Below are 25,897 nucleotides of genomic sequence, written 5' to 3' on the forward strand. Positions count from 1 at the left end.
TAAGATTTCTATTTACGTTTGAGGATTCGAAAAATAAAATAATTGTATGGAGAACATCATATTTTATTTAATAACGATAAAACAAATTGCATTGATCCCATGCCCGACCGCTTGTACGTCACCACTACCATAATATTATAATCCTTACTGCGTACACGGTTTCTTACTAGGTAGGTGTATTATAATCATAAAACTTCCATTAAAACATTTGGTTTCTATGTTATGAGAATTAGGTTGTTAAATGACGTATCAATATATTTATTTAAGTACCTCGCTCGCCTTGTTGCAAGCGTCAATAACAGTGGCAAGTTAGCAACATTATCTGACAATTCAATTATAAAGCACTACCCTGCCAAAGTATTTCATATACAACAACAGTGCTTATACGATAGGGACCCACTGCATGGCTAATGGGCGAAAATTATAAATATGAAATGTATCTATGTACTCTGGCGGACCTACGTGTATCTAACGACCTTCGCGTAGCCCTACCCCCTTAAATACTACTTTAGTTATTAGTACATCTATATACAAGGGCAAAGACAAGAACTCGTGCATGAAAAGGATAACATGTGGTGAAGGTGAAGTAAAAATTAGATAACAGTAAAACTATTTGATATTACCTGATTATAGATTTATATGGTCTTTGATTTGTCCTGCAGGTAAATATTTAATATTAAACATATTTTAGCAATGTACCCGTTTGTAACGATAATTCATAATTAAGTACATACAAGATAATACAAAACAACATTGTTGTTATGCTTTATTATTGTAACTTTTCATACATTTCTCTTGAAAGTATTTCATCCATAGTTTTTATCTGGGGTAAAGTGTGTATTAAATTTGTATACATAAGGTCTGTTTCTATTTTAATAACATCCCAACTGTATTCGACGTCTTCCTTTGTTGTCAATGCAGAACACACTACAAATCGGATAACATATCGAGTTCTATATAGACCAGCCACCATAAAGATTTTCTTCTTTCTAGTTAGGTTTTCCAATAACTGTTGCGTCGTTTTATCTCCATCCTTCAATCGGAAACACACTAGACCCATGGATGGTTCTGGTTCTATTAAAAAACGATCATCCGCACCAACTAACTTCGCGAAATGTAATGCTAGCGAAATTTGACTTCTAATATGTTTTCTGAGACCTTCGGCGCCATGAATTCTCATAACTGTCCATAATTTTAACGATCGAAATCGTCGGCCCAAAGGTATTTGCCAGTGTCTATAATCTGGAATATTTAGATTATTTTCTGTATCGTCCAAATAAATTCTTTTTACATCAAAGGCACGCTTAATATCTCGGCCATCCTTCAGCCACATAGCGGAACAATCGAAGTTAACTAGCATCCATTTATGAGGATTTGTTACTATTGAGCTAACATATTCAATACCTTTCATTAAATGTCTGTATTCAGGACACATGAATACAGGCCCTGCGTAAGCTGCATCCACATGAAGCCATACATTTTCCCTATTACAGATAGGCCCTAATTCGTACAAAGGATCAAATGCACAGGTTGCAGTTGTGCCAAGAGTAGCGGTAACAAAACAAGGTATCAGACCCATAGCCTTATCTTCTTCTATAGCTTTCTTTAATGTTTCGCCGCGCAGTCTTCCATTGGCGTCAGTTTTGAGTAACTTTATTTTCATTGAGCCTAGAAGTCCAGCTTTCTCAACCGATGAATTACATTGATCCGATGTGTAAGCAACTAATTTTGGCTTAATTTCATCTTCATCATCAATATGGTCGACAATATTTAATCTTCGAATAGTTTTGTCTTTAGCTACAAGTAATGCAATCAACGTTGATTCGCTTGCTGAGCCCTGTGTATAAAAAATCAAAACAATTATAAATTAAATAACAATTTGTAACACAGAAGGTTTTCGTAATTATTTTGAATTACCTGAATTACTCCACCACCAGGACCTGGGGAACAGTTCAAAAACTCCTCCGGGAGACCAAGTAATTTTCCAAACCAGTTCATAGTTATCACTTCTAATTCTGTGCAAACTGGACTAGCTTTCTAAAAATATAACATTAAAACCATTTAAATAGGAGTTAAAAAATTACAGGGTTGATGATAATAGATTATGATTTTATTAATATATCTTATAATATTTAGTAAGTTAGCAGTTATTGTTAAAAACTTTATTATTCATATGTAGAATTGCTTCTGAAATTTTAGGCACCTTTTCAAAAATAAAACAATCAGAAAAGGAGTTCATTTGATATTTTAAAATTTATAATGTAAATATCATGTAGTCTCAAAAATGTGATACTTTATTGCGTAGGTACTAACAAGTAAAATTACACAGAATAACATTATAGTATATTAATTTGTGTGGAAGCACTGTGCGTATATCGTCTCCATTTCAGAGCAGTATTGCTAATGTTTGTGGTCAGGAGCACAATGTGGTCATGGTGTTTGAAACTCTCAAACTTGAGTTTTTTTTTCTTTACTAAAGAATTCATAAAAGGTTTATACATTTTTACAAAAATAACATACTTAAGTCAAGGTTTGTTTTGTGTATTACATTGGGGTATTGTGTTTGTTATTTGATACGTAGGCAAGCTACAAACCCCCACAAACTAGAGATTCATTAACTGGTTTTCCTTAATCTTTGGTGTTGGTTAAACCTTTTACGTGTTAACCCCCTATACCTAAAGGTTCCAGTTTTAAGGGTTATCATTTAATTTTGCAATATAATCCAAATGAGTTAAAGAAAACTAAAATTAAGGCCAAAATCGACCTTAATAGGTATGAACTCGGTTTTAATCAGGGTAACTTGTCATCCCTCAAACGACGATAACATTATATCGCAATATTTTATTTATATTTGGGTGTGTTAAAATATATGATATAGTGTCTTAAAATATTATTTCAATTTTCCATTGGTTTTGATTGAACATCAAATCTATACATAAATTATAAAACGAAGTCTCCTTTTCTGTCTGTATGTTATCGACTTTCTCAAAATCTACGCAACGGGTATTTATGAAATTTGTTATAGAGATAGTTTAAGACCTTGTGAAGGTTATATGATACTTTCTATCCGGGGAAAATATAAAGCGGGACTTTTATCCCGGAAAACTCCTTCACGCGGTCGAAGCCGCGAACAAAAGCTAGTAAGATTATAAATTAAAATGAATATTTGCTAAACGATATGTACTTTTCAATATTTTTGTATCGAAATTGCTGCTTAGAATGAGTCAGCTCAAAATCCTTACCCAGCTAAGACCGATGATAGACAAGCCATCATTCAGCATACTGCCTAAAATACTGGCATACGAATGGCCTGCTGGATAAAATGCATGAAATTGCGGCGACTGCCAATGGGTAAGCTGAAAAATATTGTTTTATATTAGTTTAAAATCGTACCTAGGTATATCAGTCTTCGTTGATGACAAAAACTATAGTAGAGCTGTTTTAATACTTCTTTTTTGAATCATAATAATAATTAAATTTAAAATGCAAAAAGAATTATATAAATATGGTACATAACACCACCTTCATTTAGAAATTTGATAAATTAGTCAATTGTGATGGTATTAAATTCTATACAAAGTAAACATAAACGTAAACCTATTTAAAAGTACCTATAATTACAATTTATTTTATTCATAACATATTATAATTAGATACTGACGCCTGGTAATATTGTATTATGAACATCCTTTACAACATCATGCCAATGTTCTGGTTGCTCTGGAGCTTCTTCTGGGAGCATTTTTAAAAGATATCCAGGCTCCACCGATGGCAAAACATTGCTGAAACAAAAACGTAATTATATTAAGCAATTAATTTTGATTGCTTATAATATAATAGAAACAAGCAATTTGAATTTAGAGTTCTTCAAAAGGGTTTATTAATTACGGTAATAAAAAATCTTGAGTATGTTTTGTTGTTTTATTTATCTATATTTAAATACGTAAAGAATAAAATTTGTATTTGGCATAATTAAAGTTCGTATAAGTAGTTTAGAAAATTAAATTGATGTGAAATATGTGTTACCAAAATATTAAATTTGGCGGTCGAATTTCGACCACTAAATGACTATTAGTTTAAATAAATAGCCACCTAAAATAAAACAACGTGATAATAGTGTCGATATCTTAGGGAAAAAATGCTCATTCCTTATCAGCTAGCTTAGATAGCTCATCTGGCGAGCAATTTATTTTAAGTACAATTTAGTTATTTTGCGGAATTTCTTGCTGAATGAAGGACTGAACTAAATGTACTTAATTATTATTAATTTGTTTGTTTTAACAATAATTATGTGATCTATAATAATAATATTGTACCTAGCAATTTTATATAAGTTCATTTAATTATGTTTGAAACTTAATTGAAATCCATATAAATAACTTTTTTATGAAGAACAAGATGTTAATTATTTATGTTTTGTTATCGCCAATTGTTATTTATATCGTGTTAGACAGATATTCGTCATGCATATTTCCAATAAATCTCGTAGTATCCATAAAATAAACATTTAGACGAGTTAAGTAGTCAATTATGGTGTTTACATTGTTAGATCCTTTGAATGCAATTTTGTTTCTGATGGCAATGGTGCATAAATGTGAACAATAGACTAGAGATGGATTGGAGCGGCAATAATCATTATTTTTATAGTAGGTACTATAATGCTCAAAACAATAACTAAAGCATTAGTTATGATTCTGAGCTCTAATCTCAATGAATATTATGCTTGCCTTGCTAATATATTAATACTAGTGTTTCCTCCCACCTCTGTCTCTATACGTGTCTCTTCGCGGTTGATTTTATAACAAAACAATGTCATTTGTGTACCTAGCGTCAACCTCTATTCCATGCCAATCTTGGAATTTCTAGAAAACGTCCCGGCAGATACTACCTAATTTTTAATTGTGGAATCTTAACAATTGCTTAAAAAGTAACTAATAGATTAGGAATTGTTTGGGTTTTATTAATTTACCAAAACACGCTTGTTTCCAATACCTTAAGTTGAGGTGCAAAATTAGAAGTAAACTAAAAAAAACTGTTTTTAGAAAATACACTCCCCGCATTTAGAAAAAATTATACCAGCCAATACCATTGATACAATGAATAGGAAATTTAGAGGTTGATAATCGCTGATCGAAATGAATTGCAGGTGATCAGAAGTTCACCGGGTCGTCTAATTTATCTAGTAATAATACATTTGATATGTAAGTGATGCGTAACCCCTGCTTGTTTGTTTTCGAATAATTCACCCAAGAATGTCAGTTCGCGGTCAAGACGTATCTATAAAAATAACTTCTGTCTGTTTGTCTGTCTGTATAATATAGAAACAAAACTAAGACGTGCGATCTTAGTGGAACCGTCACACAGTAAGGTAAACTGTAAAATTGCACAACAAACACAGCTAAAGCAATAAAGCGCATTAAATTTACCACTAAGTGCCGCACTGCAGTCGCGCGACTAATTTGGTGGCACCTTTATAATATCCAAATACAACAACAAATAATTTTTTCCATTTGACTTTAAAAAATGAAGAAGACCGTTCCTTTTTTTTATATAAAATGTAAACACATACTTAATTATGTCTAATAGTCCGGTCAATTTAGACATTGACCCTTGCAAAAATTCCCAGAAAGCTGAAAATTTGCATAGATGATAGGGACACCATTGTTATGAAATTGTGAAAAGTCCCCATCGATCCCATGTCTGCAAAATTTTACTGTAATAGACCGTGGAATAGACCTACCGGGGAAACCTCATTAAAAAAAACGCGCTAGGTACACTACCTCATAGGTGGTGTGGAAACGTGTACATATTATAGACAATACAGCGTAAGAAAGTTCTGTAATTGTTTTTTCTCAAAAATGTTTAGTGTTATGAAAAAATGTGTAAGGACAATTTTTTAGATAATTGCATGATCTACAATTTTTGTCTGACATATTTTTTTCATAAAACTAAGCGATTGGCTGAAAAATTCGAAAAACACATTTTTGCAACCTTTGACCTTGAATAAAAATTTTGCAGACATGGGATCGATGGGGACTTTTCACAATTTCATAATAATGGTGTCCGTAACATCTATGTAAATTTTCAGCTTTCTGGGAATTAATGCAAGGTTACCCCCTATTTTTGGGCTAAATTGACCGGACTATAACGCATTCGATAGAATTGTCAGATCCGAACGAAAGATGTATGTTAAAGAAGGTTTAAGTATAGGTACTCTTCCCTAGACGTGGTGCCTATAGTAATTATAAGTACACCAAAGTTTACAGGTACCCTTTATATTATTTCCTGCAAGTTTAATAAATACTTTATGGTCTCTTGAAAAATTAAGTAGGTATTTAAATAGATTGGGATTAATTATAATGTATGTAATTAACATTTTAGTAGGTTTAGTAAAGTTCTAGCACTTACCGATCTCGAACGTTTTCTATGTAATCTGCTATTAGATCTATCACTTCTTTCCCGAATCTACGAAATTCTTGGGATTCCATTGCCACCTAAAATACTCAAATATTGTTTACTATATATCACCACTTCATTAGGTTATCAAGATTAAATCAAGAAAAAATATTTTATAAAATATAATAGCTACTATGTAAACCCTAAAAGCTAAGACGACATCCAGAGCAGTAATGAACGCTAAATTTGGCGCATGCGGCTTTTATAACATGCTAACAAATACAAAAGTACACCCTGAATGACGCACAAGTTACAAAGTATGTAAACAGTATAATTCAAGTCTAAAAATATACACAGGCTAAAAAACCTCCTTTAATCAACTGAAAATATTTAGAGTATGATTAGCATTAGGCTCTAATAAGCAATTAATTTTCTTCAAAAATCACCTCTCTACGGATAAAAGTTTATATACACTTTGGAGTAGGTATAAAGTGCTTAGGTGGTGTGGGCATTTGGAGACGATAGATGATAGATAACTGACAGAGAATATATAAGGCCAATGTGGATGGAAGAGCCGATAGGGGTCCACTGTACCGAGCCTTCGAATGTCAGATATCTGACATTCTTAGTAAAGGCCAGGTCAAAAGTATCGTGACCCGGCGGGAATGCATGAAAAGAGAGAGGAAGAAGAGAAGTATGCCAGAATGGTGCAAAGATGGTGTATTGCCAGTCCATAGTCTCTGCCTACCCCTATGGGATAGAGGCGTGACACTATGTATGTATGCATGTAAAAATAATTTTATATATTTTCTACCTTTTATTAAGAATTCTAAGGTGTCATATTGCACTGCTACTCGGTAGTGGCCAAAGAGCATTATACATACTACGGTATTGGTATTAAATTGCAGTAATCACCATTGATTGTGTTGACTGACTCTACTGTCCTACAAACTTTAACAATACAGTGTTTGCACATTTTACTTGGTGGCAAAAAATAGGCATAGCCGTGGTATCGATGCTGCCTACCACCTAGATCAAATGGTTAGAGGAAGCAATACAAAAATCAATTGCAAACCATTTATAGTATTGATTGCAAAATCAAATTATTTTTAAAATAGACTTCACTTACTATCTGGTAGGTCTGCTACTTATATATAAAGTGGCGGATTTACCAGCAAGCTGAGTAGGCTCGAGACTAGGGCGGCAAATTTGCCCCAAATTTATTTTTGACTTACGGAATTAAAAAATTGAAGAAATAAGTACCTAAATGTAATTAGATTTCACCATTTCACTTAAGCCCTTATTGTTAATGTTGAATCAGGAATAAAACCTACCAATAATTATCAAGGTTCATTAAAAAATATATTTCTCAAGTTACTAAACGTTACTTATTGTATATTCAAAAATTATACCGCCTTCAAAAACCAAAAAAGTAATTTAATATTACCTATATACTGGTTAACAATTATGGAGGCGGTGCCGAATAAAAATTAAACATTGTTTTTAACCGACTGCAAAAAAGGAAGGGGTTCTCAATTCGACTGTATTTTTTTTTATGTTACCTTAAAACTTTTGACTGGATGAACCAATTTTGATGATTTTTTTTTATTCGACAGCTAGTGCTTCTTGTGTAACTTCCTATATATTACATTTAATTGTTGTTGGACCCTTGACTTCGGGGGACATCAGATAACTCTTAAACTGATGTTGTCAACTGTGATGTCGTCAGCGCTTACTAAGTTTGAGTAACACAAGAAAGGAAAATATAAAAATATTAACAAAAAATTATACCGCCTTCAAAAACTAAAAAATACTTTAAGTCTTTTCTTGGTAGGTACCTCTGCGTTTTAGTTGAATCTATAATAGGGTTACTTGTCTTTATCTGTAGGAAATGCATAATTCTATTGCAAAAAATACAATTACGTTGATTTCGTTAAAAAGTTTCACTGGCATAAAATTACATACAATTCGATAATTTTAACAGGAATTTGTTTAGACCACATGGTAGAAAAATATTTAAAACCCTCATGACATTTAGTGGTTTTATCCTTAATTATAGATAACTAAGAGTTTAATTATCCAAATTCTTAATAATGTTAATACCTGTAATTTCCGGAACATTCAGTTTTGTGACTCGTTTTTCCGAAGAATAAATATACTAGTAGAATTGGTTTTCGTGTATTAGCAGCACCGTATGATTCCTTTCAATATAATGGTTAAAATTAAAAAAAAAACAGTTTACATCCAGAAAGCCCTAGAGAGTATTTGCGTCAGGTTCGTTGTGTAGGTACAAGTTTTTGATTTCAGGTATGTGACCTTGTTTTGGTTTATTTCTTTCAAATTTCTTTTATAGTATATAAATACTTTATGTGAAGATCTTATTATATTGTGCTAAGTGGATTATTAATTTAGACACAAAACTTTCATAGTAGTATACTGAAATAAAATACCAGTAGGGAATATGTGACTTCAGTTGTGTCCCATAAAGCGGAACGAAAAGTCACAATATGCCTGAACTATAAAGTACCGTTCATATGGTAATTTTTCATAAACATCACCGTCATTAAAATTACCAACAGATTTAAAGAGAATAGCATAAAGCTGCTTCCAACAAAGTAACCGTAAAGTAATTTGTAAAAACAATTGACAGAGTAAAAAATAATCCATTCAATCTCAAAAAGATAATTTAATTTCTTATCCTTCAATTGACATACTAACTGCGGTATTAAAGTATAATTAGTTAAAAATATTTTTTTTTGTGCTATGTCACTCGTAAACACATCCTAATTATTTTTATATGCTCAGCTGTGTGACTGTACCTTTCAAAAAAAGCCGAGCAAATTGCCAATTGTTGGGATATGACTATATTTGAGTAAAATTGAGTAAGATTTCTTGAATATACATTTATTAGTTGTTACACTAAACGAACTGTTCAATACATGTTTTTGACACACGGAAGACAACAACGCTACTCGGCGGATATCAAAAGAAACAATATATGTTTACGAAGACACCTTTAAATATACTATATATAAAATACGTTTACATAAAACATTATCCGACCTTTAAATTTATCATTATTCAACACTCCCACTTAAATTTATAAGGTGTCATTAACTTCTAACTTAATAATTAATCTACTTCTATTACATCCAATAACTAAGCACTACATATTAATTAACTTCGTATTTCACTTATTTAAGGAAATAGGTATCTATGTATTTTTCATCATCTTATCTCTAATACAAACAAACTTAGTTATAGGCAAAGCTTTCGTCAAGACATCCGCCAATTGACTTGAACTTTCGTCTTAATTAAGTAACGCAAGATTCTCTTCATTGCAGTCACATGTAACTGACTTGGATTATCAACATATTTACAAACAACATTTACAACACACTCTACGTTAGGTCTCGATACAGATGCTAAGTATAACAATGCTCCCACTGCTTCTCTATAAGGAAATTGACAGACACATTACTTGTATTCTTTGATAATTGCACATTTACATCCGCAGGGGTACTGCAACATTTAGCATCTGACAAATTAAATTTATTTATTAAAGTTTCCATGTACCGCTTTCGGCTTATGCTTATATATCCATCTTGTTTCTTATCTACATGTGATTGAATCTCTTCGTCTATAGCTTGCTTCCTTTTATTTTTATTTCTTTTACGTCATATGTTTTCGGTATTTTAAACTCAGTCAAATTTACTTCCATCTTATTACGTCGAGGGCGTAATGTGATATTTCTCTGTTCTTCTTTCTGAAAACTCCAACCTCTTGGAGGACAATAAGTGTCATCAGTATCTTCAGTGCTTTTCATACTGTCATCTGAAGAAGATTCTAGAGATATGTTTTGTTGGTCTTCAAAACTGCTTTTTAACTGCTCTTTTTCATTCTCTTCTTCATTGAATTTCACTTCGGTAAAATATTGTCTTTTCTCTGATATACTTGATTCATCGAATTTCACATCACATGAAGTCGTAACATTTCTTGTACTCTGATCGTACATTCGGTAGTTATCACGTTCATAACCAACTAATAACATTTTCGTACTCTTCTTATCTTTTGGTAGATGTACGTATCCAATCGAACCAAAAATTCGTATATGTTGATAGTTAGGTTTTATTCCATTCCATAGTTCAAAGGGTGTGACATTTCCGGTTTGACTTGACGTATTTCTGTTCAACAAATATACTGCGCAGTTGACAGCTTCTGCCCACAAGTTCAAGGGAATGTCTTTCGCATATAACATACTTCTTGCACTTTCCATAATTGTACGTAGCTCTCTTTCTGCCCTCCCATTTTGTTGCGGAGTATATGGGGCTGTGCGCTCATGAATTATTCCATGTCCTTCTAAAAATGACTTAAATTCATGGTTTACATATTCACATCCATTATCAGTGTGCAGGATGTGCACATCACGCTGAAACATATTCCGCACAATTGCATTGTACTTAACAAAGTATTTAAATACTTCACTCTTATGTTTTAAGAAGTAAACATGACGGTAACTTGTAGCTCCATCTTTAAATAAAACAAAGTACTTCATACCTGACACAGAAGGTTCTTCCATAGGACCACATACATCGCTATATACAATTTCACCAGGTTTTGTTGGACCTCTAGTAGACTTCAAGAAAGGGGATCTTGCCTGCTTGCCATATTGGCATGCTTCACAAATAAAATCCTCGTTCCCTGTCAAAGTGATTGGAATTGCTCCACTTTTACTCATATTTTGAAGCTCCTTTTTATTTAAATGTCCCAATCTCTCATGCCAAACTTTGATATCCGTCTGCACAAAAATTACAGTTTTCTTGTTTAATTGTTTTAATTTCCAATTCATACAAATTGTTTTCTTTTAATTGCGCACACATAACAACTACGTTATTTTTCATTACTATTGCTTTTTACTATTTTTCATTATGACATAACCTTTCCTAGTGACAGCTCCTTCAGAAAAAGATTTCTTCGTAACTCAGGCACATAAAGGACATTCTCTAGCTTACATTGTTCCCATTTTCCTTTCACTAGTTTATTTACTAAAATAGTACCTTCACCACATACTTTAATACATTGTTTATTCCCTAATGTAACTTCTTTGTCAATGTCATAGTTTTGACATTCATTTAGTTCATAAAAATAGTCTCGTCTAAATGACATATGCATAGATGCTCCGCTGTCTAATATCCAACCTTCTTCGCCTTCTTCAAATATAGAATATTTTTCCGCACTCAATGCTAACATATCACAAGGCTCCTGATTTTTAAATGTTCTCCTTGGCTTCTTACAGTCTCTTGCAAAATGACCTCTTTTTCCACAGTTGTAGCATATAAATCTATGATTTGCATTTCTTTGGATATTTACTGAATTATTCTGGCATTCACCACTTCTTTCTCCGTTATGCCTTTTTGTGGCTACTAATGCGGTCTCATTAACTGTTGCTGCTGTTTCATTAGCAAGGATTGCTTCTTCGTCTATTAAACGTGATGTGAGATTTTGTACCGTTTGCCTACTTTCATCAAGCGACATCCATGCTTGTCTAAGTGAACGGTATGTTGGCGGTAATGTGCTCAAAATTTTTGTCATTACTGCCGTATCACTGATCTTCTCACCCGTTTCTCGCAGTTGCTTCGCCAAATTTTCCACCTTAGAGACATGCTGTACCATAGTATCACTAGCACAATAAGAATATTGATAAAACTTCTCATGAATTGCCATTTTATTATATTCAGATTTTTGCTCATAAACAGCTTCTAGTTTATTCATGACTTCCTTTGCAGTTTCGCAGTTTTCTATAAGTGATATCTGATTCAAATCCATCGATGATGTCAAGATGAACATGGCCATACCATCATTTTTATCCCATTGCACTTGCGAACTGATTTCTTTGGGTCTTGCCAAATCTATGTTTAGCCCTTTTGCTCTTAATGCACATTTAATTTGAAATTTCCATTGCTTGAAATTTCTGTCGTCGAACTTTTAAATTTTCATCGAGTTCGTGACCTCCATTTTGTAGGTTTCTTATACACCACAAAATATGTGCCAAATTACTTCCGTAATAATTCTGCTCTTTACTCAACCTTTTCTCCAAAATATTATCTACCACGATGCCTGGGCCCATAACCTGTTGGGATATGACTATATTTGAGTAAAATTGAGTAAGATTTCTTGAATATACATTTATTAGTTGTTACACTAAACGAACTGTTCAATACATGTTTTTGACACACGGAAGACAACAACGCTACTCGGCGGATATCAAAAGAAACAATATATGTTTACGAAGACACCTTTAAATATACTATATATAAAATACGTTTACATAAAACATTATCCGACCTTTAAATTTATCATTATTCAACACCAATTATTTATTTCATTTTGAGCTTATTAAAACATTGTAATATATAAACTGCCTCGGTGGCGTAGTTGTATTGCATGTCCGGTACAATAGCGCTCTGAGGTCCTGGGTTCGAATCCCGGGTCGGGCAAAGTGATATTTGGGTTTTTCTGCTTAGTATCAGCCCGGAGTCTAGAATTTGTGCTCGATATGGCGATAGGCTCGCCCCCTATCACATCATGGGACGGAACATACTTGGCGAAAAGTGGGTGCCCTAGTTGCGCCTCTGCATACCCCTTCAGGTATAAATGCGTGATGTTATGTATTATGTTATTATGTATGTAATATATAAAAAAATGGCATTTAATTATCCTTACTAAATCTCAAAATTGCTAAATCATTACAGTCATTGAATATAGTCACACAACTGAAGCAAGCAACGAAAGTTGACAAATTTTAATACGCGGACGTTTATAATTTTAATACATTAACATTGATAAATTCTAATACATGAACGTTGACAATACTTAAAACGTAAGCGTCGACAAATTTTAATACGCGAACGTTGATAAATTTTAATACATGAACGTTGACAAATTTTAATACGCGAACGTTGACAAATTCTATTACATGAACGTTGATAATATTTAAAACGTGAACGTTGACAAATTTTAATACGCGAACATTGATAAATTTTAATACGCGAACGTTGATAAATTTTAATACGTGAACTTTGACAAAAAATTTAATACGTGAACGTTAACAAATTTTAATACGCAAACGTTGACAAATTCTATTACATGAACGTTGACAATGTTTAAAACGTGAACGTTGATAAACTTGAATACGCGAAAGTTGACAAATTTTAATACGCGAACGTTGATAAATTTCAATACATAAACGTTGACAATTTTGAATACGTGAACGTTAACGAACTTTAATACGCGAACGTTTACAAGTTTTAATATTCGAACGTTGACAAAATCTAATACATGAACGTTGGCAATATTTAAAAAGGTGAAAGTTGACAAATTTTAATACGCGAACGTTAATAAATTTTATTACGTGAACGTTGATAAATTTTAATACGCGAACGTTGATAAATTTTAATACGTGAACATTAATAAACTTTAATACGTGAACGTTTACGAGTTTCAAAACAAGAAGGTTTATAAACTTCAATACGCGATCGTTGTCAATTTTAATATGCATAAGTTTTGAATTTGAATGCAAACTCATACATGAATGTTCTTAATTCATGAATATCCGAAATATATACCAATCATAATATAAATTTTGACACCAAAAAATACTTTTTTGTATCTCTCACCGTTTGTATTTTAATTTTATTTAATTATTATATCTGCATTTAAAATAAAGTTATTTTGTGTCTGCGTCACGTAGATGTATAATGATACACCTGCAGTGTTGCGGGTACCATCCCAGTTCAGGTAAAATGATATGATGTTTTTCAGCTTTGGATCAGTCTGCAATTTGTGCCCGACATGGGAAGAAATATACACGGCGAGTGGTTGCACTAGTTGGGCCTCTGCCTACCTCTTTGAGGGATAAAAGGCATGTGTGTAGGTAAAAATGATATATTTAATGCAATATTTGCTTATTACCTGTTGTAAACTGCTATTTTGTATGAATATAATGTTGAGCAAACAGCTCGTCTGAAGATAATGTCGACAACTATGAAATGGTAACAGCGCCCAGTATTTTGAATTATAAGACATTGTGAGCTAACTCGCTGCACAAGTCATTCCGAGTCATATTATGTGGAATCCTAATGCTTAGCATTTTCACTTGCTAGAAAGATCTTTAAATTAACTATATATTATATATATACATTTGGTTATGGAAAAAATAGGTATAACTAACAAGTAATAATGTTACTAACACAAACGCTGGCATATGAGAGACCTAGCATATAAATTATATTGCGTACATATGAAGCTGGGGCGTGCTCGTAGGAACCAATAAATAAATAAAAACAAAGTTTTATAATTAGATTTTACTTGAAATCGTTAAATTATTACATTACTATTTTATATGCCATTTTACATGCATACAAGTAAACCATATCATAATATATTACATCTATTTAGTTTATGTGTATATCAGTGACCATGTTTCATATTAATTATAAAGTTGTATTATTTGACAAAGTTTTATTATTGTAAGTAACTTCAAGGTACATTAAAAAGATATTCCCTGGATTCATGGGACTAATAGGGCCAATATATGCCCCTTTACACAATTTCAAGATGAATAAAGATATATGCGATCGTTTATCGCATTTGTAGTGCTTATTGTATTACCAATACCTAAACTTTAACTTTCGTATACTTTCCCCTGGGTTACACGAGGGTAAGCGAATAAAAAATTGGATTCAAATGTTTCCTACGGGAGCAAATTACCGTTATAAAACTAGCCTATAATATATTAATTCAGGGCATGATTTCTCCGTCTGCCAAAGTTTATCTAAATTCGTTCAACGGTTTTTATATTTGAATCAACTTCTACTCACGTCCAAACATAATTATGTGTGTCTAATCTTGATTTCTATACCGGGAAAGGGTTCTCACACGGGCAAATCCGCGGGTAACACGTAGTATTTATAAATATAATTCATTATAAATATATGTCTTTCGTTGATTTTTATTTGAGTTTTGTCCTTATATTATGTTGGAGAGTTTGATTTGCTCATAATATATGGAGATTTTTTAGGCGTTGGATTTTATATTTGTAATCATTTTATTTATAAATTCTTTACATGGTAACTATTTAAGTCCCAATGATGATTCTTCATTAAATAAAGCAATAAACTTGTGTTAACAAAGAAATATTTTTAATTATCACAGAGAACCATATTTTTACGTTAAACTCATTTCAATAAAACTACTAAAATTGAGTCCACCTCAATCGGAGTTTATACAGTTTTCGGTTGAGAAAGAAGAGATCGTCATATGATTATATTTTTTATGTTATAGCAGCTACTCGTTAAACCTTAGTCAATAAAAAATAATTACTAGAGCCGCTACTACGTAATACCATATTGTACGCCGTATCATTTATATCGCTACAATTTAAAAATAAATCATACTCTTAAACAATATTAACTATAATAATTAATAGTAATGCTTTGCAAGTATGCCAAATACATTAATGAAACTGTGTGCTTATATTTAGTAATTTTTATTGCAATATATAGATTTTTTCATTAGTTGATTATTTGAGATATTTTATTCTAGCAGAAATTTCGTTTTATTTAACATTATTTAGACTTTTCACATATTTCTCTTGAAAGTATTTGATTGATAGCCGGTATTTGAGGTTTGGTGTGTACTTTGTCAGCGTATATAATGTCGGCTTCTTCTTTGATTTTGCTCCAACTGTAATTAACGTCGTTTTCAGTAGTTAGCCGAGAACAAATTACAAATCGTATGACATACCGAGTTCTAAATGACCCAGCTACCATGAAAACCTTTTTCTTTTTTGTTAAGTTGTCTAACAGTTGTTTAGTGATCATGTCTCCGTCCTTCAATCGGAAGCACACCAACCCCATACATGGTTCGGGTTCGACCAAGAAGCGATCATCAGCCCGTACTAGCTTTGCGAAATGCAATGCTAATGAAATTTGTGTCCTGATATGTTTTCTGAGTCCTTCAGCGCCGTAGATTCTCATTACTGTCCATAACTTCAATGATCTAAATCGCCGACCCAGAGGCATTTGCCAGTGCCTATAATCTGGAATTTTCATATTATTTTTCATGTCGTCTAAATATATTCTTTGCACGTCAAATGCACGCATTATATCATATCCGTTCTTAACCCACATGGCCGAGCAGTCAAAGTTGACTGGCATCCACTTGTGGGCATTAACAACGATGGAATCCGCGTATTCAATATCTTTCATTAAATGTCTGTATTCAGGGCACATAAATGCGGCGCCTGCGTATGCGGCGTCAACGTGTAACCACACATTAGCTTCACTACAAACAGGGCCCAGTTCGTCTAGTGGATCAAAAGCGCAAGTTCCTGTAGTACCCAGATTAGCAACAACATAACATGGTATAAGCCCTTGAGCTCTATCTTCTTCCATGGCTTTTGCAAGTGTATCACCGCGAAGTCTTCCATCTGAATCGGCTTTCAGTAACCTCATTTTCATAGAACCTAATAGTCCAGCTTTCTCAACAGACGAGTTGCATTGATCAGACGTGTAAGCAACAAGTTTTGGTTTGAACATGTCTCCGTCAAGGTCGGGATTGTCTTTTTGATGCATGCGTATAGTCTTGTCTTTAGCGACAAGTAATCCTACTAATGTTGCTTCACTTGCGGAACCCTGGAAGACAAGAATTTTAATCCATGATTATGATATTAAAAGAAGTTTTATACCTACTTAACAAAATATTAATATGTAATAATGGTTTACCTGAATAACTCCACCGCCAGGTCCCGAAGAGCAGTTCAAAAACTCTTCAGGAAGACCAAGAAGCTTGCCAAGCCAGTTCATAGTTATGACTTCTAATTCCGTGCAGGCTGGACTCGCCATCTAAGAAAAACAGATATTATAATATAATTTAAACTTTTTTTCATATGTAACAACCTACAAAGTAAGTTAGACATCCAGCAGATAATTATAATCATGAGCGTCAGTTTTAATAGATTTACGTACTTTGGCGTGGTGAGTAAGTAAATACATAGTCTTAACAAAGGTTGTTAATGTTAAATTTACCCAACTAAATCCAACGACAGCCAAACCATCGCTTAGAATGTTTCCCACAATGCTTGCGTATGAGTTGCCCGTTGGATAGAAGGCGTGGAACTGCGGGGAATGCCAATGAGTAATCTGAAAAATTTAATATTTCCATAATTACATTTTTGTAGCAAACATTTTATAAAAGGTTTATTGAAAACGGATGCAATGAAGCGATTGGTTTCGCTTTGAGATCTGACAATAATAAAACTACATAAAGAAATTAAATTGTCATTGTTATTGTCCTGATGTTTGTATAGTATTTAGATAAGGAAGTAGTTCGTACACCAGGCATTATTGCGTCATTGAAATCTTTAATGATCTCTTTCCAATCTTCTGGTTCCTCGGGAGGCTCTTCTGGAAGCATTTTCTGTAGGTACCCTGGATCCACCGACGGTAATACATCCCTAAAAAAATAACATAGGTTATTTATTTTGTTCTTATAATTAAATATTTCTCAAAATAAATTTTCGTATCGAATAGTTTTTACAAAGATTCTGTCCCATCTTTCTTCGGTTTATTTGTTTGTCGTAGTTCTTTTGTGCTATTAAATAATTATATAGAATGAAGTTATTAAACAAGACAAACAAAAAAAAACAGGCATAAAAATCGTCATAATATTTCGTAAGCACTATTTCGTTATGTACATTTATTTTAGAAATAGTTATTTAATGTTCAAGACCAACGTAGGCTATGAAATTCTGAGATTGATTTTCAGATTGGTAAATAGTTTGGGTCTCTTTATATTTTAAGAAAGTGGCGAACCCTCACCATTAGATATTGCCTTAAATAAGACTGGTTAATTAAAAAAAGTGTGAGTCGAGATCTTTTTTGATAGAGATCTTTTATAATATGTTGCGTTTAATTCTCTAGGATTTGTTTATACCGTGGGAAATTACACAAATTGTTAACAAAGGTTAAACTGCTAAAATGTGCATTAATTCTATCATTCAATATACTGGGTATAAAATTTTGTATCTTGTGAAGAACGTAAATTTCAATGAACTAATGATCTATGTTAACAAATTATGTTTGTTTTTTTCCAGCGTTAGTTGAACAATAGAAGGAAAATAACGTTTATTGAGACAATCCCGTCGGTGCGTCCGTGACTATGTTATAATCAGTGTAATAACGACATAATTGATGGAAGGTGTCGTGTTGTAAGACTTTTTGTTTATGTACACCGTTAGGAATCCTGAATAATGCAAATTAAAAAATTTGCTTACAATAAATATTATGCAATTTGTCAAATTGGTAGAATATTTTTATATACTTAGGTGATTTTTGTATTGGATTGTATTTTAGTTTTAGTAAACAATGTTCGTTTAGATAAAATACTATATTATAATATTTTATAAGTTGACGGTTTTACACTAACCCCCTTATTCATAAACGTTTTTTATCTAACGACCGAGTAAGGCTGTGATAACAAGTCTGTTTCTCAGTGCTGACGGCATGGCAGTCTTCGCAGTGCGTAGACGTAGGGCCGTTGTGATTGGCTAATATTGAAATACAACAATAATAACCAATCACAACGGCTCTATGTCTATTTCTCGGTGCCGTTGGGCACTGAGAAACAGGCTTGTTATCACAGCTTTACTCCGTCCTTAGATAAAAAACGTTTATGAATAAGGGGGTAAGTATATAATTTGGCAAAAAAGATAATGAAGTCATTATAAGACAATAAAAGTAACTTCAAAATATATATGTATTATGTATTTTGCACATTGAAGCGGAATGAGCATTGAGTATCATATAATATAGTATCCACAACATCGATAACTTTTTAATAATTACACTATAATACCTATTGTTTTTTAAATTTCTCTCTACCGCGAGTGTTTTCATTCAGTTTTATACCTCTGCTAAGGGCTGTAATCAATACAACACTTTATGTTTTCGGTATGATCACACATAAAAGTATTGAAGAATAATATGTACCTACCTACTACATGGACAATAAAAAATGTCTAATCGAAACACGTGCATACGTTAAAAATATTACGAATTAACAAATACTTGTACATAAAGAAATATTAGTAGCGATAATGGGTACACTACACTACACAACAGATGCTATGGCGCCAATATTGTTATTTTTAATATCTTTTTCGCAGATTTTTGTATTATAATTTTGTCTCAACATTTCGAAGACTCTGCAGCTTTCGTGGTCACGGAGTGTACTGAGGCGGAGTGTACTGAGGCGGTGTAAATTGGAAAATATTTTCCTTGTATAATTAACAAAATATTATTGAATTATCTTGTATAACCACTGATATTTAGAACAATGAACACTTATAACTTGAAGACAGAAGTTAATAAAGCTATATTTTCTTTGAGCATACCGTCGATTGACCTATTGGAAAATCATTTACGACGATTAACAGGATCATATGATTGGGAGCGTCTTGACGTGTAATACTCATTCTCCGAAATTAACCTTTTCCATCTGTTCAATTTAAAATTTGTATTACAAATTGTATCGGAGGTTTAATATCAAAAATAAGAGGTAATATGTAAGTTTTACGTATGTATCTGTGTACCTATGTCTGTGGTATCGAGGCTTACGAACTACTGAACCCATTTTGATGCGTTTTTTTGTTTGAAAGCTGACGTGATCGTGATTGTTAGTAAGTGTAATTTAAGAATATCCTTTCAGGCGTTTTAAGGTAGACAATCAACTCATTTCTTACTATCACCCGTCCGTTTAACTTAAAATTTGATGTACTGTAATTCAATGGTATTTAGTAGATATGGCAACCAGGAACTTATGATACAGTATCAAATGGTTTGTGGGGTACTTAATTCCTTAGCTACTTCAACCAGATATAGCGTGTTTGGGCTCATAAGAATGGTGTTAACGAGTAGGTGTAAGATGATCAAAGTCCTATGGTGGTAATGAAAGAAAAAATGCTTCTATACAAATAACTTCTAAAAATTACAAAAAAATTGTTTAACTTTATTTGGACCCAAGCATCCTCACGTCAGGCGATCGAACCTCGGGCCGGGGTGAAGAAAATATTTTTTTGAGTGGTTTCTGATATATACGTATATATTTTTTTTTGTTCTGGAAAACGTAACTAGTACCTTTATATTTATATTTTATTGCATGTGTCATGTCCAAGTGTCGTGGGGCCAAAAGTCTGTGATAGTTACTAATATATGTAGACTAAGACATGTTAATATATTATGCCAGGCGTATACATATGCAATTTATTTATTTAGCCTATGATACACTCGACTTTGGCCTTTAATTCCATATCATGGCAATATTTTTATTAGACAATATTAGTCCGTTTTATTTTGTAGTAAAACATATTTACGCAACTTACACGCGAAAATTGCAGCTTGACTTTTAGTCACGGGCAAACAAAAGTTTATTTACCCATTTAACAATTTGCAAATATAGACTTAAATGATTATCTCTACTTTATTAAATATTGGTTGGCAAGCGCAACAATCTTATTATAACCAAGTTCAAAAGCATTGACCAAGGTTTAGGTGAAGGTCCATAACATTTTATATTTACAAAGCAAGTTGACTTACCGATCTCGAATATTCTCAACGTAATCGGCCAGCAAATCTATTACTTCTTTGCCGAACTCTCGGAACTCTTGGGCATCCATATTGCACTTCTAACACAGATCTATTCACTTGTGATATTATTTAATTATGTATAGAATATAGTAGACCGTATACATCAAAAACATAATATAAGTAGACCGAGCTACTGTCTGTGGAAGGGGGACACTAGAAGTTAAGACGATCTATAAGACAATGGATGCAAGAACTGGCGCGAGGTGGATTTATAGGCGCAGACCAACTTTCTACGGCGCTCGGGGCGCTCGCACGCTAATTATGTATGAGCGCAGCAGGACGGCGGACGACTCGCGACTACTTTTGATTTTAGTAGAGTTTATATTAAGTACAATTAATACGATAGTAAAGTTTTTATTCGTAATATAACGTAATATTATTAAAAGTATACTATTGATAAAATGAAAGAGATACCTACGTTTTATTGAAGACTGCAAACCCTACAGTATAGATACAGTCAGTATAGATTTTATTTCGACTCTACATTTACGATAAGCACAATTTTGTTGAATATAAATATTATTTGATATTATATCGATTGTAATAAATTTCCTAACGATAAAGTAATATAATTTGTCACCATACATAAATATTTACAATTATTAAGTATCACCAATAACATGATTCGTACATATAAGACACATAGTTTTTTGTAATAGCCTTCCTCTGTGTTTTCGGTCAATGGATTCATGATGACGAATAGCACGGTGTAAAATGACACACGGTCAGACGGACGTGTTTAAAGGTAAGTTAGGAGAAGTTATACTTCAATAAAATGTGTTAATTCCTAATTAAATATTTTATAATTTTCTGTAGTATTTATTAGTTATTTTTTTGGGTTTTAGGATTTTACTTTTGTTACAAGATTAGATGAAATTTGCTGCGCTATTATAATAAAAGACTTTTAGTAGAAATATGAAAGAAATGTTTTCACAAAAATACATTATCACCATGGTATCTTTGAAGGCAGAGAGTGTACTAAATATTTCAAATATGTTTCCGACTGGCAGCGATCATTACAATATTGGACAAAAAAAATTTCATGCTGTAATTTCTAAATAATCTCAACAATAAACAGTGGTTGGCAAATTAATCCAGAAGTCTTCGGCTTGCAGACGAGAACTCAGGTTTGTCATGTGCGTGAAGCGAAATATTTAATAGGTGAGTATTATAAAATTCGCAAGCACGGAATTTTATTTTTGCCGGTAATTAATTGGGTACTATACTAGTTTTATTACTAAACGTGCGTTTTGTTTTCTTCCTTATGTTACGACGTACAAATAAATAAAAAAGTGAAGGACATGATAATATAATAGCCCCTTACCGATCGATTTAGGACTATGACGTTAGGTAGAACGCATTTCATTTAGTAGGATTATAATAACAACTTTACACCACGACAATCAAAATTACTGCGGAAATATAAATGTTACTTTCATTAATATTATTAATATCAAATGTTTTCGGGTAAACGCAGAAAGCGGTAAATTTTAATCTCAATTAAATTCGGCACACAAATAGACTATAATATAGTGGATTAACATGTACAACTGTGATTATCACCCAGTGTTAAATGTAATCGTAGGTAACAAGGTTTTCAAGCTCGATAATCTTGTTTTGATATTCAATATTCGAATTTATTTACTAAGTATACCTACCTCAAAAAATGTATAAACTTAAGAATATAAAGGGAAGCTCTTCTTGATCGTGTTACGTTATACTTATTACACACTTCTAGTTAATCCTAGAGTTGTAAATGAATCAAAAACTATGGAAAGAATGATACTAAATGATAAGTTTCTATAAATGACAGTAAGCATATTGTTATAACAACGGGTACATACACCGATCGTCCTTGTGGGCCTAGCATTATTTTTTTTTTGTTATAAAATACTTTCAAATTACTCAGTCCAACGCGTATGCCGTTTTTGTATCATTTGGTACTGTGAAACAGAAATATAAACATACGTAGGAACGTAATATATATTATTGTATATTTATGCATTTAGATTTTATTAATATAATCTATGAAAATTTTAAAAAAATTATCTAGGTAATATATCGTGCAAATGGACAATGGACATATAACGTAAATTATTTTTTATACTTTTCCCACAATTATGCAATATAAAAAGCACTTTCTACAGAATATATTAAACCCAAAATGTCCAGGTTCAAATTATAAAATATTACAAAATTACTTAATTTGATTAGAATTTGTATTCTCGCTGCAGGTAATAGCGATTCCGTCAATGTAAAAATGATAATGAAGCTCATCCATATATTATATAGAATTGTATAGCGTATGTTTTTGTTGAAATATATGGAAAAATAGCGGAACCTGCATTAAAATCCGTTCTACCATATTGCGTGATTCACGAACAAGTAATAATGTTACTTGTTAAACTTTACCATTTAAAAGTATTATTATAACTAGGCATAACATATTTAGGGATTTTACAGTTAACCAATGTCTACGGATGCGTTTTACTTAAATAAAATTGATAAGTATTCTTCAAACAAATAATCAGTAATTTTGTCTTATTCCTTTCCAATATTTTAAAATAGGTAACTATTATTGAAAAAGCAATATTTTATGTGAACTACCGGTGTTACACACACGGATAGATAAGAATTGAATAATACAATACTTGCATACAAAATGAAAAATTTTGTTAAAAAACTCTAGGTGAGTAGGTAGTTATTGTAGTGCATGACGTAGAATCTAGAGTACTATTGGTTCCGCGATATCAACATAATTATTTTAGTCTATTTTTTATGACCGAACCACAACGCAATTATTTGGCCTTTTGTGTATACGAGTCTGATTTATTTTTTGTTACTTGTCAGACTTTCAAATAATATACATTATTATGTATTTATATAATTAACAATCATTTCTTGGAATACCATCATATCCGGATTTCGCGACATTCAAATTACGCTGGTACTAAACAGTTATATTAATAATTTGATACATGCTTAATTGTTTGTTCAAGTACATTGTATGTAGGTGTATCTGACAGTTGTGTAGTCGCATCAATGCTGCATTCAGACCTCCGAGATCGTCACCTCCGAACCGAGCCGTGCCCTAACATAACCGTGTATCGGATACGCTCGGTGTGGACAGACAATGGATGTAACTAAAGTATTTGAACACTGACTGGGTTTTAAAGTGCAGTCACACTCTTAAACTATGTGAATTTAACAAATTAGAACTTAAATAACGGCTCCTGCGCTTACAATGTCTTTTTCTAATTTATAAGACTTCCAATTTTAAATTGCACCAATTTAAGTGTGGCTTATTTATAGAAATACAATAAAACAAATAATTAACAAATCGTGACTTTTATCGCCGATGGGGTAGGTAGAGGTCCACACAAGGTATCCATTTTTCGTTATGTGCATTTCTTTCCATGATGTGATGGGGGCTCGTATATCATCATATCGTGCTAATTCCAGACTCCGTGCTGATACTGACCAGAAAAAGCCAATATTACTTTGCTCTACCCGCGATTCGTACTCGGAATATCAGAGACTTACTAACATACTCATACCACCCATGCAATACATCTACGCCAGCAAAGCAATAGTGGGGAGATATTCCCCACATTAAATAAGATGTCCGTCCACAATTGCAGAAAATATAATTAATAAAAATACGAATTTAAAACAACAATAATTTTCCGATTAATTTTGACAAAATTTGTAAAAAAATATTTACTACACAATCAAACAAATCATTATTTATTCAATTTTGAAAACATCAATTATGGTCATTCCGTCGATAATACAGATATTACACCACACATAAACAGATATCTCTAAGTGTGGTTGCTCATGCTCTTTCGACGTAAGGCTAGGATATCTAGACGCAGCATAACAGTCACGCCATAGAACATGTTATTGTAGCGACTAGCGACCACGAAGGAGAAGCATTGTTTACAAGTGCCTTTTTGCCACCTATTCACTGATGGGTCAAGTTTAACATAAATATTGCAGGAATATTACTATATTTTTGTTACGATAATTAAATATTACGTCGTCCACGAGTCTGCGATCCTTAAACATAGCCGCAGGCATATTAAGTGATTAGATTTACGCGCAAACTTCAAAGTAATGATGATAGGTGCCGAAACGAATTGCTACGTCTAACATAAATTACACGTAATATTGAAAATAATTACCGAGTGGACGCAATTAACCCATATGAAGTCGCCCGATAAAATGCAATGTCCTCAAAAGATGGCTTTTAAAATAATTACTGGATTCGTCTTAATCATGGAGGACACTTCATATAACGAGTTTGTGATGCCTTGTAACTTTAATATTTTTATTATTATCATAACTTTCGACTTATGTCTCGAGTTATAAAGGATAATTATAACTGAGTACTTAACTATTTTTATGTACCTAATATGGTAAAGTTTATAACCTGTTTCCGCATAAGTATTAAAAAAAAACACTAAACATCGATCTCGTATGGAATATGATCATTACATGCAACACATTAAGTGTCAAATGCAGATTATAGATAGATCACACGGTTTCTTTAGGACAGCCTTTTCAGGGTTAACTTTTTAAGAAATGTTGGCCATGTGTCCAACCCGTCAAATTCTAGCGCACGATATGGTTGAGCGGTTTGGTCAAGGCGGCTATCCAACCGGTGCGGTGGGTACCGCCAACATCCCGCTCTTAAATATCCTCGCGGTTCTTTAATTAGAACTTAGCTTCCGCTGTTGATTAGCAAATGGAAACACTAGCCTTAATACTGTTTAGCGTCGCCCGTTTGTAAG

The 25,897-nt window shown here is 32.6% G+C and overlaps 2 protein-coding genes across 3 annotated transcripts; both read right to left on the minus strand.

Moving 5' to 3' along the window:
• Positions 1–47: 47 nt before the first annotated feature.
• On the minus strand, positions 48–8,041 carry LOC115445053 (aromatic-L-amino-acid decarboxylase). 2 transcript variants are annotated; one of them, XM_030171138.2, is made up of 6 exons: positions 7,959–8,041; positions 6,409–6,494; positions 3,662–3,782; positions 3,243–3,356; positions 1,918–2,037; positions 48–1,837 (listed from the first exon to the last, which is right to left on the minus strand). In XM_030171138.2, the coding sequence occupies exons 2-6, from the start codon at positions 6,486–6,488 to the stop codon at positions 770–772; spliced, it is 1,503 nt and encodes a 500-aa protein (XP_030026998.1). In that variant the 5' UTR covers positions 6,489–6,494; positions 7,959–8,041; the 3' UTR covers positions 48–769. The 2 variants fall into 2 exon arrangements, with proteins under 2 accessions (XP_030026998.1, XP_030026997.1); XM_030171137.2 differs by lacking the exon at positions 7,959–8,041 and having other exon boundaries at positions 6,409–6,616.
• Positions 8,042–14,744: 6,703 nt separating this feature from the next.
• On the minus strand, positions 14,745–21,257 carry LOC115445050 (3,4-dihydroxyphenylacetaldehyde synthase). Its single transcript, XM_037441789.1, has 5 exons — positions 21,051–21,257; positions 17,791–17,911; positions 17,484–17,597; positions 17,181–17,300; positions 14,745–17,090 (listed from the first exon to the last, which is right to left on the minus strand). Exons 1-5 carry the CDS (start codon positions 21,128–21,130, stop codon positions 16,023–16,025), a joined length of 1,503 nt encoding a protein of 500 aa, XP_037297686.1. The 5' UTR covers positions 21,131–21,257; the 3' UTR covers positions 14,745–16,022.
• Positions 21,258–25,897: the final 4,640 nt, after the last annotated feature.

Source organism: Manduca sexta, chromosome 23, assembly GCF_014839805.1.
Source record: "Manduca sexta isolate Smith_Timp_Sample1 chromosome 23, JHU_Msex_v1.0, whole genome shotgun sequence".
Taxonomy (NCBI): Eukaryota; Metazoa; Arthropoda; class Insecta; order Lepidoptera; family Sphingidae; genus Manduca; species Manduca sexta.

Excerpts from the sequence above, each read along its gene's own strand:
- LOC115445053 (XM_030171138.2), bottom strand. The coding sequence starts at position 6,488 with ATGGAATCCCAAGAATTTCGTAGATTCGGGAAAGAAGTGATAGATCTA. Across the intron at positions 3,783-6,408 it reads ATAGAAAACGTTCGAGATCG|CAATGTTTTGCCATCGGTGG; the intron begins GTAAGTGCTAGA and ends TTTTTGTTTCAG. Across the intron at positions 2,038-3,242 it reads CTATCATCGGTCTTAGCTGG|AAAGCTAGTCCAGTTTGCAC; the intron begins GTAAGGATTTTG and ends TTATATTTTTAG.
- LOC115445050 (XM_037441789.1), bottom strand. The coding sequence starts at position 21,130 with ATGGATGCCCAAGAGTTCCGAGAGTTCGGCAAAGAAGTAATAGATTTG. Across the intron at positions 17,598-17,790 it reads ATGACGCAATAATGCCTGGT|ATTACTCATTGGCATTCCCC; the intron begins GTACGAACTACT and ends TAAATTTTTCAG. Across the intron at positions 17,091-17,180 it reads CTGGCGGTGGAGTTATTCAG|GGTTCCGCAAGTGAAGCAAC; the intron begins GTAAACCATTAT and ends CTTGTCTTCCAG.